This window comes from Pteropus alecto, unplaced genomic scaffold, assembly GCF_000325575.1.
Source record: "Pteropus alecto unplaced genomic scaffold, ASM32557v1 scaffold25, whole genome shotgun sequence".
NCBI lineage: Eukaryota > Metazoa > Chordata > Mammalia > Chiroptera > Pteropodidae > Pteropus > Pteropus alecto.
The window spans coordinates 3,380,178-3,394,867 of record NW_006441955.1 but is presented as its reverse complement, the minus strand read 5'-3'; the positions used below and the strand labels follow the sequence as shown (position 1 = coordinate 3,394,867).

The following is a 14,690-nucleotide window of genomic DNA, read 5'->3' as shown; positions in this document are numbered from 1 at the left end:
TCTCTAATATCTTATTAGTTAAAATGTCGGAGCTAGAAAGAACCAATCTGCAGATGAGGAAATAAGTCCAGTGAAGTAAAGTACGTTCCCAAGGTCATCCTACTAGTTTTTGACAGAGCTGGGACTCAACTCTCCATCTTAACTCAGAGCTCTTTTGGCTCCATAACAAGGGGGAAGGGAAGAGGGATGTGGCTCTATGATCTTCCATAGGCCAGTTGATTTGCCCCAGGGCTTCCTGATAACCATGGAGAAGTGATTCTTTATTCCCCAGGGCCACTGATGTTTTAGGACAGCCTCGCCCAAAAGGATGTTGTGGGATCGTGAAAACGTTCTAGATCTGTGCTGTTCAATATAGTAGCCACTAGCTAGCTACCTGTGGCTACTGAGTACTTCAAACTTACCTAGTGTGACTGAGGGACTGGACGTTTCATTTTATTTCATCTTCTTTTAAATTCAAATAGCCGTATGTGGCTAGTGGCTACTGCACTGAACAGAACAGCTCAAGGCCCAGAAACAACATAAAGTTATAGCATCTCAGAGCTAGAAGGGACCTTGAGGATCATTTAGTCAGACTGCAGTCTGGTATAGGAATCCTTCCTACAAAATCCCTAAAGACTCCATTTGAATGCTTTTGACAATCAGGGACTTACTATTGCCCAAGGCAAATTTTCTACCCTGATAGCTACAAAAGTTCTCTTCCCAGATTCTTGAAATAATCTGAGCTATAGATTCACTGCAGACTTTTTCTCCCCTAGAGACTGGAAAGCAACCAATATGGGGTGAATATGTGAATGGAGCACCCTCTTTGCTTTCTTTGTCATTTGCCTCTGGACAACCCTTAGTGTTAGGTCTTTCAAAAACGTGGAGCTGAGAATGGGACGCAAGACAGCAGGGGTGGGTCGACCAGAGCGGATGAGAAAGGACCACCGTTTCCTGTGATCTGGAGTCCACAAGTCTCCTAACATAGCAAGATGTGCTGACTTTCTTTTCTAAGCAGCTCACATCGCACTACTGACTGCTTTTACGCTTGTAGACTGCTAAGGCCCCCAAGCCCCATCCCACACACTTCTGAAAACCTAGGTGTCCTCCCAACCTGGACCCGCAGACACAGGACACTATGGATCACCTTTAAGATACTGGAATCATATCAACCTCATTGGGCAGACAGAGCAGGGAAATTGTCTCTCGAACTCCTATCCCTGTTTCTGAAATTATTTACTCAAAGGCAGTTAACAGGGCCCTGGGAGGCATAGTGGCCAAAAAGAATCTCTCACAGGAGAGAGAGAGCAGCCTGGTACAACTGGGTAAATGGGTCTCCAGTTTCCACTGGCGTTGGCACATGCCCTCTTTTGGCTCCTTGGGGATTCAGTGATCCAGCTGCCCTTGCTGACCTTGGCAGCGAAGTGCTCCCACACTGGCTCTGACTATAGCCGTGATGGGGGAGGAGAGAAAAATGCCTTTTTATTAACAGGACTGAGAGAGGCAGTCTATTATTTCTGGGAGGGGTGATATCCGTCAGCAAAAAATGATCTGCTAACTCTCTGGGAAGCATTAAGAACAGTGATAGGAGAAATAATTGCTTATGCCAAGTGCAAAGAAAAGATGCCTCAGCGGAATGGAGGCCTTTAGCAAGGCAGGTGGATGCTGGGGGGTGGGAGGAAGGCACAGCTCCCTGATGACCCCTGGTAAGAGAAAGAAGTGGGAGGGGTAAACTGGAACCTGCAAAACTCAGGTGTAGAAAGAACCCCTGGAGGCACCCTTAGCGCTATTAGGAGAATAAAGTGAAAATGGAGTAACAGCTAAGCAGCATCACAGCACAGAGAGGCTGGAGTAAGGAACTTACTCACCCTCTCCTTCCCAAAGAAGGGAGGTTTTTACTTCTGAAAAGCCTTCACTCGCGTACCTTCCCGTTCTCTAGTCTTGCTCCCTCTGGAGCTGGGCTGCCGCCTCACGATAAAGCTTCTTTCTTCTTCTATCGCTCCCTCTCTTGACTGAGTGCCAACCCTCCTGGGTTCACCGAGTTGCAGGAACAGCCCTTTTGTCCCCTCATTCTCAACCTGATCCTGAAATCACTCATACCTCCAGTTTGCGTAAGAGCTGTGTTCTGGGAATGTTTTACTTAAAGTCACATTTTTATAATTTGAGTAATAGCTTAATGCAATTATTAGAAAAAGACAAGACACAAAATCATTTGCAAGCATGTAATGCAATGAAAAAAGGAAGGAAATACATAAAAGTGGTAACTGCATTGAGTTGGGAATGGCTGATACTGCCTTCATTATATGATAATGCATTTTCCAAATAACTTATTAATAAGTATGCCTTGTGTTTTAAATGAGAAAAATGCTTCCAATAGAATTAATGAAAACAAATGTCTAATGCTGATAAAAACCTATCACGGTAGCCTGCAAGCTGCTGGTTTCATTCATCAAACACCCAAGTGACACACCATTGCTAGATGAACCTTCCTAGAATTTTACTTTGACTAGGCCTCTCTCCTGCTCAAACTTTGCACAGCTCCCTACTTCCCTGCACCCCCTCCAAATCAAACGTAAACCCTGTAGCCCTATGACTGCCCCATCTCACTGCATTAGAGTTGGTCCTTTGCATGTCTGTGTCCCCTATGAAACAGAACCTTCCTGAGGCAGAGCTGTGAACGCTTCTCTAATCCTACTCTTCAAACTTAGGTTAAAATCCAAGGAGTCCCACTGCTGTGAAAGTTTTAGTGGGGATGATTCCAAAACCTCAAATCTCATTTCGATCACTTTTACTGAAGGTTCTCAGTGTAATTTGAACACAAATCCAAACTTTGGGTAAATGTATCCTTCTTTTGAAGCACTACAGAACCATCTAATTTTCTTTGCTCCTAATTAATGTGTCAAAGAGCTGGATCACTGCAACTGGATGCAACGTAGTGCTTCTTAATACGAGGCTGGAATTGCAGTGCAAATTCAGAAGCTGCTCTTTTGGAGCTGAGGGGGCTTCAGGACTGGGACAGGCATTGGTGTGGGGACAAGGAGTACTGGGAATCATTTTCTAGAGTCCACAGCCATTTCACCTAATGCTTTCCAGAGTCTAAAGTGATCTATGTTGGAGACAAATGGTGGGGGCACAAACCAAACAAATTATACCCCCGAAGCCCTAAGTGGGGCAAAGCATCTCCACTGGGCTCAGGGTTGTAATGCTAGGAAAAGAAAGACCCAGTTTCTCAAGGGGGCAGCCAGGATGCTCTGGCAGGCTAGACAATGTAAGCCTCATGTCTGATGACACAGATGGGAGAATCTCCAAGGCACTGCCATCTCTCTGTCACCTAAATCTCAGGACTTAGCACAGAGCCTGGAAAGTAGAGGTCCAAGAATAAATGATCCGAAGTCACGACTGTGCCCAGGCTGATGGCAGAAGCCCCAAACCACAAGTCTGTTTACTAAAGAGCCTGAAGGAGACACACAATTCATTTGTTTGCTTTTACTATCTTGTTCCCATGCAGGGAGTATAACTGGTGTGTGTGCAGTCAAATATACTCCCACACACTCACAAAATGTGTGTGCTGCTGAGCAAACAGGCAGTGTGACATTCTAATATGTATGACCTATTGCCAGAGCTCCTTTTAAAACATATTTTCTTACTCCAGATCTCACCACCAACTGTGTGGTCCTGAGTAAGTCTCTTAACCTCTCTGGGCCTCCGTTTCCTCATTTGTATAAATAGCACCTCCTTATAGGACTATTTTCAGAATTAGAGCTGATGTGTATAAAGCACCCAGCCCTAAGGATGTTTCAAGGATTACATGCTATCAAGTATGTAAAGGAGTTAGAATAGTACTGGACACAGAGAAAATACTCATTATCAGGTAGCATTATTATTATTATTATTATTATTTCCTTTCAAGCTCATGGTCACATATTAAGCAGCTCCTCTTCTGCCACAATGTTTCACAGAATCTTTGGATGCTAACCCAGATCAACTGTTGGCTACTTATGTGGCTTTGGACAAGTCACTTCATCTCTCTGAGCCTGATCTCCAAGATGAGTGGTGGGAACCTGGCCACATTCTCCCACTCAAGAATTTATAATCCAAAGAACAACTCCTTGGCAGTCACGTGTTTGTAAACACGTACTAGATGGTTCTGAGGAGATCTCTGCAAGACATATTTCCAAAAAGGTACTTATTTTTTCCAGACAGGCAAGTTCCCTGTAAGTCATCCACATGACTCTGAGGGGCATACCCAGGAATCATGCTTTTTTTCTGCTTTGGTGCTGCGTCTATACTTTGATTGTATTCTCCTTGAGGAGAGAGGCCTGTCCTTGCCCTCCACACACACTCGGTATTCATATACAGTAACATTACATCCCCCTTAATAACAGGAAATTAATATTTGTTAAGAGAGAATCATCATTTGTGGGCACCTTCTACTAGCAGCCCAGTAATGAGTCATTCACTTTCAATCAGCAAAATGGTGTTTATGTCATTAAATTTGAGTTCAGAGGCTGTCAACTGCTTGTCCACAGGTCAATTATGAAGTTTTGTTTGGCCTACCTACATAATGCTTAAAATTTTTTTGAGTTGGCATTCAACCGTTAGAAATTGGGAGATTTAGCATAAAAAAAAAAAATCTAGATTTCAGTTTCTATTGAACAATGAGAAGATCCCGCAAGGATCTGGGCTTAAACCATCGGCAGTAGCTAAAGGATAGCTGCCCTTTTTACTGTTCTCCGGCTAAGGTCTGTACTACTCCCTCAGGGCTTCCCAGAACAACCTCTGAATCTAGCTGTTCATCCTTAACCTTCAAAGCTTTGGAATTAACTCTTGGTTTCCCTGCATCTATGTTGTGCATGACATTTAAAGTAGTGTTTTGCACGAAACACTCCAAAAATGTTCCATAAATGTGGGAAGAAGGGACAAACTTGACTAAAGTTTGCAAACATGTACCAGATCGTTCCAAGGGGATTTCTATAATGCATGTTTCCAAAGAAGATACTTGTTTTTTTTCTAGATAGGCACTTTCTTCATGGGAGTCAGAGTAGAGAGATAAATCTCATGTCACTTATCAAAGTAAACTGACGCAGAAGAAGTAAACAGTGGCCTGAAAGGCAGAAAAGCAATTTGTAAAAATTAATAAATGATGAGACTATTAACAGCACATGAAAAAGGTTTGCTTTTTTTTTCCCTCTCCTTTAATATGATTTTTACTTTAAACACTATGTCCCTTTAGGAAAAGGAAGAAAAGTTAATAAAGGAACCCATCACTCAAACTTAATTTTTAGTATGGCAAATAAACTGCTTTAATGAAAGGGCTGAAATCCCCAGGTTTGCACATTAAATTTTCATTCGTTGTAGAGAATGGAAATTATTGATTCAGCCGTGGCATCATGCATTTTGAATCCCACAGTGCCTCAGAAGCCCACGTTACTGCTGGGTGCAAATGTGTTGGCAGCGTTTTGATGCAGGGTGAGCACAGGGTGGGTGGGGGGATGAGGAAAGGAATATAGAGAAGGGAAGGAGGCAGACTGGCTCCTCACAGAAATTAAATAATCAATGTTCCTTGTCTCTAAGACCCACTTAGACAAAGTACTCTTCCAAAGGCATGATCAACCCGGGGTGCGCTCTGAGATCAGAAAAGCTGGGTCCACTCAGTCTTTAGGGAAATGCCAACAGCTTCATGAAATATTTAAGGAAAAAAATGCAGAATAGATGGCTGATGATTTGACCGTAAGCTCTTGAGGGAAGTTTGGATTTCAAGAAAACTATAGAGGAAAGAAAAGTATCTTTCTCATTTCAAGGTCAGGGTATCCATCAAGGAAAGAGTAAATATCTGACATTCTAATGCTGAATTGGGCAGCACAGAAAAATCAATCAAACTCACAAATACAGCTCTCAACCTGGTGTGGCCTCATCAAAGAGTCAGGTGACATGAGCCTCTCATCTTAAAGCAAAAAAATAGGTATTTTTTTCCTTTGAAAGAAATTAATTCCCCTGCCTCTCAGAGGACTATCCCATAATTAAACAACTCTCTATTATTTCCCTGTTAGAGAACACATAGGGATAGAGACTGAGCCAACCTGAATTAAGCCCATTTTGGGGTCTTTGTGTACCACAGACTGTATGAGACCAGGAAAGCAATAATCTTTTTAAATAAGCTAAACTCAATTAAAAAAATAAAGCTTCTTAAAAGAAAGGCAAGAAAGAAAGAAGGAAGGAAGGAAGGAAGGAAGGAAGGAAGGAAGGAAGGAAGGAAGGAAGGAAGGAGTAAGGGAGGGGTGGCGGGAGGAAGAAAGGAAGGAAAGAAAGAAAATCACATAATATATTCCAAAGAGAGAAGTTTTTTGTTTTGTTTTGGTTATATTTTTGTTTTGATTACCTCCCAGCTAAAATTATCTTATGCCACTAATCTCCTCTGTCAGTCTGGATGTTGAAAAAGTAGCTCTGTTGAACTCAAAAGTTCTGGTTGTCTTTTCAGACACTGAGAGCCGGCGTTAGCTATAGATTTCCTTTCCGGGAGAGGTTTCTCTTCTGTCCTACTTTGCATCAGACTTGCTGTCGTGAGGATAAGAGAGCCCATGAGACACCTCCCCATGGTTTAATAGGCTATGAAGGATGGGACTCATTAATTGGCTGGCAGCTGCCCCCAACAGGATGCTGCCTGGAGGTGGGAAAGAAGGGAAAGGGAGGCTGAGGAGAAGGCAGGCTCCATCCAGGAGCTCCCCACTGGCTGTCAGAAGGGGGCCTTAAAGCAAGCAGCACCATCTCCTGAAGGATCCCCACAAGGTGCAGTCCGTTCAGAAAATCCAGCCACAGAAACCTCCACCTGGAGGAATAGGCTCTGGGTAACCATTTTTCTTTTTTGACTTAATCCTTCCTGAGATATTATCTACTGGTCTGATTATCTTCAGATGGCTGGAATGTTACTTTTTCTGTCATTCCTTTACTATGTCCCTATCTATTTTATAGTACCTGTCCCTCTTAACTAGTATGTTTATCAACAACTGATTTTTTCTTTTCTAGTCTTGGTTAGGAGGGTCCTCTATACCCTTAGGTAAAAGCCAAGCTACTCCGCCTGGCACAGAATGCCCCTAGCCACCTCCCATCCTCATTTTTTCATCACCTCCCCATCCAAACTTAGGCCATGCTATTCTAAATGCTGTTCCCACTCACAATATTTATGTACATTTTCACGGCTTTGCATGTGCTGTTCCCTCTGCCTGGAACAGCTTCCCTGCCTTAGCTTCTTTCCATAGCTCTGTTCTGGCCATCTTTGCAGACTCAGGCTCACAGGCCTTTTAGGTGAGGTAGAAGGCCCTCTAGAGGACTGGAGGTCCCAGAGCTCACGGTCTCTCCCCTGTACTCAGCCCTCATCTCACTCCTGTAACGATCTGTAGTGTCCCCCGTAAACGTCTTTTAAGTAAATAAAGAACATGACTTCCAGCTCCCTCCTAGTCTGGACTTATAAGTTCAAAGGAATGAAATTTAACCAGTGCCTCATGAATCAGGAGCCAGCATATCACCTCTTACCTTTATGGTTTTGGTCTGGAGTCTGAGTCCATTTAAAGTGTTGATGGCTTTCTCTGCATCCTTTGGATCAATATAGTTAACGAATCCATACCCTAAACTCTGTCCTGTGGAAACATTTTTTAAAAAAGAGAGAAAGAGAGAGAGAGAGAGAAAGAGAGAGCTCAATATCTTTATAGAGGTAACACTTCCCACTGCAGTGAGTCCAAACCCTCCTCTAGTATACGGTTCCATTTATACCAGGGTTTGTCCCCAGGTTGAGAAATTTTGAATTCTTTCATCTCTCACTCTGGTCAGGCTTTAAACTCACAGGAGCTGCCCAAGCTGGGAATAGGTAAGTGCCCCTGAACATCCACACCATACATACACAAATGTCCACTTAATAGGAAGAGGCAGGACAGGATAGTGGAAAGACAGCAAGTGTCATTTGTGAGAAGACACTTGAACTGGAATCCTGGGGCTTTCCCTATCAGCTGCGTGACTTTGGAGACAAGTCATTTAAGCTCCTATTCCTCCCCACCGCCCCAACATTTCTTCTCTGGAGATAACTGCACTTGCTACAGACAGGTTTGAGAGGGTTAATGAGCCATTGTATATAAAGTGCCTACCAAGTACAATGCCTAGAACATAGTAGCTGCTCAACAAAGGACAGCTATGTTATGCTCAGTCCTGTAAAACTGGGGCAAACACTGGATGCAGTAGCTGTGTCTGCTGCCTCAATCATGTCAGCCACACCCACACTCAGAGGAATGTAGCAGGATCTGAGCAGCAAAGACTGGAGACGTTATAGTGAAGGCATGGCTAGAATTTAAAGCAGTTGCTACGAATCATTCATTGTCCTCATCATCCCCCCCAGCCCAAGAACAATAGAAAGGGCAGGGGTTAGTGAAAAGAACTGGGGAGCGCCTAACACAAAGGGTAGTGTGTAGACACATTCTGCAAAGAGGATTTAGCTACTTTAGATGGAGATGGCATCAACTTGTCTGCAAAGAGAGGTGGCAAGTGACAGGGCTCCCCCCTAAGTGAAATAAAAATAATGTGCTTGAGATCGTGCCACTGATTATAAATAGTCCATCAGCTCTGCCATGTGTCATCAGCCAGAAATATCATTAGGAAACTTTACATTTTCTGACATATCCTTTAAGAAACACAGAGCTCAGGGTGGCTGTAAAACCAGCTTGAACTTCCCAGGCAATGTTATTGATTTGTGGGCGGCAGCAGAGCTGAAGGGGAGGAAGATGACAGGACATCACATGTCAGGGAAGACTGATTACATAAAGCTCTCTTTGGAGTACAGGGCCAGGGCTGGGAGACAATACAGCAAAAAGCCTGCCATGTCCTGGTGACAGGAGCCCATTTCAGCAGCCAAAAAAATCTTTCCAACAGCTTCTGTTTTGCTGGTAAATGTCTGTGTTTGTGTTGGTTGTAGGAGGGAACCTGGGAAAACAAGTTGGGTTCTGGATCAGAAAATGGGTGACTTTGTTACCTTCATATAATGGAAACAAAGAATCATGAAGCAACTCCACTGCATTTTTATCCCCCAAATGGAAAACCCCAAATAACAATACTTTTCATTAGGATATTCCTTAGCGTTTTGAAATAACAGGGTTATGACAGGAAAAGACAGGGCAGGGGCAAACTTTGCTAGATATTCCCTTCACTAGCCAGAATTAGTAACTGAAGAAGGAGGAGAGGATGCTGAGCATACTCCAGCTGCTAGGACCTTTCTCTTTCAATTTCGCTGTGCTTTCAGTGTGTATGTGTGTGTGTCTGTGTCTGTGTGTGTATACAGAAAAGTAAGAGTGAGCGAGAGAGAGGTTCGTGTGAATTATAAGACCCTGCCACATGTTCCAAGAAACTTTTTGCAAACCCCAAAATACGAGAGACTAATTTCATTGGTTAAAATATATTGTTTATCCTAAATTTGGCTCCACTTCATCAAGCCTAACTAAATTCACTTAATTAAACCCATTTTCATCATGCAAATTTATCAGTCCTATTTACCTTGTATATAAGAGAAGCCTTAAAAATGTTGTACTAAAATATTTTTACGATTATTTCTTTTAAACAGTCATGTATCAAGTTGAGCTGCCTTAAAGGGCATTTTTGAAACAATAATCTCAATAATAAACCTTAGGTATGAATTCTAGGAAACGGATCAGATGGCTGATTAATCTATCCAGCTAAGTTTAATTTGTGTAAAATTAAAATGTATATAAAAAATATAGCCAAAACACTCACTGCGTAACCACAAACATTGGACTTACATCCAAATGGTTCGTGATTCATTGTACTGATGGAATATATATGGATGAATTTATCATGCCTACCAGTGATGCATGTTCCCTGATATACTATCGTTTATTCTAATTATTCACGGATTTATAGAAATCTAAAATAAATACAATATCTATGATTTTTGCGTTCTATATTTTATCTTTATTTTAGACCTTTGCTTCAGGAGGAAGGAAAACACACTCAGGTCCTAGGAAGGTTCTGAAGATCAAGTGAAGGAAAAGACTCTGTATCATATCTACCCGCTTGCCTGTATCAGTCCCAAACCCACCATCACATTAGCACCTGACTGCAATTAGCACAACTGTGTTATTGTTACCTAGTGCTCTAGCGTTAGGGAGAGGCTGCATTTAACATCAAGAATGAGTGTGTTTTTTAGAAGACTAAAAAAGAGATGAATATTGTTTCAGAAAGGAAGAGAAAAAAAGATTGGAGATTCTCCTTGTATAAAATGATAAACTACAAACTCTAAAACAGAGCAGTGCATTTAACGAGAGTAGGACAGAAGTGGAAAGACTTGCCTGTGAATTGAAAGATACGAGATAAACTGGCAGCACAATAAAACTACCTGTGGTTAGCCTAGTTCACGAATAGGCTTCCTCGTGTGCTTCTCCTCATCACAGGAGGAGTCCAGCTAAGTCTAATAAAAAATGCTCGATGGAACTAAACATTCTCTTTTAAAACAGTCTAGAGAGGATTAAATCCCTAGGTAGAAAATATAGAAACCCAAGCCTCATTTCTTTCAGGAACCGTTTTAGTAGTTGGGGAGAGTAAAATGAGGAAGAATTTTATGTCTTAATTTTGGTGGCCATATATTTGTGATGGATTATGGATTTGTAGTTCTATATTTAAATATACATAGAAAAATATAGATGAAACACAGTTATGAAGAATATCGACACTATTTCCAAGGGGGCCAAGAGATCCACCGTGCTGGGAGAGCCCAGGACCCAATCAGGAGCCTAGAGCTCAATGAATGTGTATCTTCATCCCAGACATAGATAAGGTCCTTATATTCTTCTTTTTTCTTTCTCTTCTTCCTCTTCTTCCTCTCTCTCTCTTCCTTCCTTCCTTCCTTCCTTCCTTCCTTCCTTCCTTCCTTCCTTCCTTCCTTCCTTCCTTCCTTCCTTCCTTCCTTCCTTCCTTCCTTCCTTCCTTCCTTCCTTCCTTCCTTCCTTCCTTCCTTCCTTCCTTCTTTTCTTTCCTTCTTTCTTTTTTCCGAATAACTACATCTTCCTTTATTAGCTGTAGCAAGATTTGACCATGTACATAGGGCAACAGTATTTTCAGAACAGAAAATTAAATTTTATTTTTGTTCTCGATTTACAAGTTTATTTTGATAGCAAGTTGAACAAATAAAAAGGTTAAATCACTGATGTTATGTTGATTGAGTCATCAATAAAGAAAAATAAGACTAATAAAGAAAAGATAAAATATTATGAAATAAAGACTGCCTCCAAACTTTAGAAACTATGGTAAGTAGCTGGCTCCCTAATGCCCAGGTGATCTACAACCCTTACATGTGACCAGGCCTCAACAGTCCTGTCCAGCAGTCCTCTCCAGTGACCATGCATGGGCAGGAAATGCATTCTTGGCAGTTTGGAATAGAAACTTAAAATTAGAAAGTAGTTTCCAAGGGAAAACTGTTATACATAATAGCTACATTTTAAGGCACTTCAGCGTTTTGGGGTTAAAAAAGTTCTCTTACAAGCTTTTCTTTAATCCGAACCTGAATATTTCTGTTTTCATAAATCGTGCATGCATACACACACAATGTGTCCTCCTACTATGACATGGCAGCATCTCATTCTGTTATAATAATTTATATATCTAACTTCTTCCCTTAGGCACCAAACACTTCTCCCCATAAGAACTAGCTTATAAAAGCTTGCATCTTTGAACACAACAAATATTTGCAAAGTGAAAAAAATGGATAAACACATTTGTACTTATTCTCCATTTCTGGAAGCATATGACCAGAATATTTTTATGTTCAGGGAAAGAAGAAGTAGGGAGCGAGCACCTGGGAAAAGGAGAGAACATGCCTATAAGCTGACATCAGGGACTGGAAAATAAAACATAAACCAAAAATGTCCTGCGTGGGTTCTTCTCCAGCATAGTTCAAATGAACAATAAAAAACCATCCCTGTCCACCTTTCCACAGAGATTCTGAGACTCCAAAGTGCTTTCCTACCCATTCTATAATATTTGATTCTCATAATAACTTCGTGGGAGAAAGAATCATTATTTTACAGATGTGAAAACTGAAGCTCAGAGAAAATAGTGATTTGCCCTATACTACAAAGTTGGATCTTAGTCTAGATCAGGAGTTGGCAAAATTTTTTATGTTTAAGACAGTAAATAGTTTAGAATTGCTGGGTTCTCCAGTCTCTGTTATGACAACTCTGCCATTTTAGTATGAAAGCAGCCATAGATAATATGTAAACAAATGACTATGGCTGTATTCCAATAAAACTTTATTTAGACAATAAGCTGTAGGCTCAATTTGGCTGTTGGGCCACAGTTTGCTGACCTCCTGGTCTAGATCTTTTGACTCCAAATCTAGTACCCTTTGCCATAACCACAGTTACTCCATATGAACTACAATGTTATTGACAACTATTTTGAGGCCCTGAAATACCTCTGAGGCTTTTTTGATTCACTTAAGAAAAAGTAAATTATCTTCAACAGTTTCTGTTAAGCATTTTAAATTTGTATTCAAACTCTAGGAAGTGTTGCCATCATAGCTGATTATAATCCCCCATTTTCCCAGTCATTCTAAATAGTTGTTTCCCCTTGCCTTTGAGGTCCAGGAAGTTATGACAGCAGGACTCCAAATGTGATATCCTCATGGCTGATCGCAGCAGCAGAGAAGTTGTCCCCTTGCAAGGCTGGCTGGAAGGAATCTCAGCATTTCTGCACTGCCAACCTGCACAGCTTGCTCTTTCTGTCTTCAAAAATCGTTATTCTCCAGAAACCTAACAGCTAGTTCTCTCATCTGCAAAGACCCCCAAGGGGGCAGCCAGATGGGTAGCTGCTGTTGATGAAAACTTCTGAGTTGAGTAAGGAATTTTTGTGGATGTCAGAACCCCTAGCTCAGGCTGAAATTCTGTTCTCAAAGCACATGATAAAATCCCCAGTCACCTCAAGATCACCTGCTGGTGGAAATCGGCATGCTGGGTTAACCGCAGCCAACTCCACATCCCAGGACACCTCTCTGCCAGTCCTGGGGTGGCTTTCCTGACTGTCAGTTGCCTAGAAATCTATCTGAACTCACCAAAAAGAGGGTCAGAGAGCTGTGGCTGTTACCGCATATCAAAACCATATTTCCTGTCTAACCTTGGTTAAGTCATTTAAGCTGCATCAGCCTGTTCCCTTATCTGGAAAAACAGGGATAATCCCTTATCCTCACAATCAAAGGATTACTGTGAAGATTAACTATATTAGCATGTGGAAGAAGAACAGCTTTTATTCAGAGCCTACTTTATACCAGGCACTATACTAAATGGCCCAGTAAGATTACCTAATTTAATACTGTGTGAAATGGGCACATCAAGCCCATTGTGCAGATTAAAGAAGGCGAGGCTAAAATATGTTAAATAACCTGCTCAAAGTCAATCAGGAAGAAGGTTCCTGGGATGGGATTTGCATGAGCCTATATCTGAGTGACTTCTAGGCTCATGCCGTCTCTTTACAGGGCACAGCGGAGTGTCTGACTTTAGGTAAGGACTCAAGGGGAGGCACACAGCCTGTGTGGGGTCTCTTCCTCTTAACACCGACTGGGGATGCTTTGAGATTCTGGAGTATCCATGGCTCTGCCCCTTCCCATCCCTTCTTCGTTGGTGTTTACACATGTTGGATTGTCTGAGTCTTGGCTTTTCTCCTGCAAACTCAATGTCAGGAAAGGCAAGCAGTCAGAGGATTTATTTTCTTTTGGAAGTTCACACAGTTGTCTCAAACTAAGTATGGCTTAAAGGCTTGATAATTTAAGTGTGGTCCCTGTACCAGCATCATTGGCATTGCCTGGGGACTTTTAAGAACTGCAGCTTCAGCTTATTGCTGTGTGACCCTGGCTAAGTTATAGTAACCTCCCTGCACCTTGGTTTCTTGTTTTATTCTCACATCTAACTTACACATCTAACCTGGAATCCCTGGGAAGGGAAGCTATGATAGGAAAGCTCCCAGAATTTCTTAATATATGCTATTTCTTTACATCTCTAAATTTTGCATTCCTACCTTGCCCCTTTCTGCTGCAATAATCTCATCTGTAAAATGGACTTAATATTACTTTTTTTTTTTCATGGAATTGTTAGAATGATTAAAAGTGATAATGCACATAAAGTGCCTAGCATATAACAGGTGTTCAGTAGATGTTAGTTCCTTTTCTTCCTTCCCCTAGTGCCATTAGATACCACCTTACACTCTTGCCTGTGAGGATGCTGTCTCATCAATGAGGCCCCAACCTCTTTGAAGGTGGAGAATGTTTCTGATGCTTTTCTTTTACATTGGAGCACATGATGCAATAGGAACACAAATTCTACATATAACTGGCACCCACTAAATGCTAGATTCTATGACTGGGCCCCCAAATGACCAAGAAATTGTTCCTGCCTTCAGGGGACTTATTATGTAAAAGAGAAAGACAAATATAAGAATTAATTACAGCTCAGCAAAAATTATAAATGTATCAGAAATTTTTATTTTAAAGCTATATAAAAGAACAGAGAGGAGGTGGAGACTGATTCTAACTGAGCAGAGTAGGGAAGGTTTCCTGGAGGTGGGGGCATTTGAGTTGGGTTTTGAAGAAAGAGTAGAATTTTGATAGTATTCTTATTATGGGATGAGATTTCAACCTGAGGGTTGAATCCAAGCACCATATTAATTTATCC

At 41.6% G+C, this 14,690-nt stretch overlaps 1 protein-coding gene across 8 annotated transcripts in view; it reads right to left on the bottom strand.

The window, feature by feature from the left end:
- ELAVL4 (ELAV like RNA binding protein 4) overlaps positions 1 to 14,690 on the bottom strand; it is a 93,192-nt gene that overhangs the window by 18,004 nt on the left and 60,498 nt on the right. For all 8 annotated transcript variants that reach the window (XM_006919174.2, XM_006919170.2, XM_006919171.2 and 5 more), the window contains exon 3: positions 7,510 to 7,613. In XM_006919174.2, coding sequence (XP_006919236.1) covers positions 7,510 to 7,613 — 104 coding nt within the window. The remainder of the gene's footprint in view (positions 1 to 7,509; positions 7,614 to 14,690) is intronic.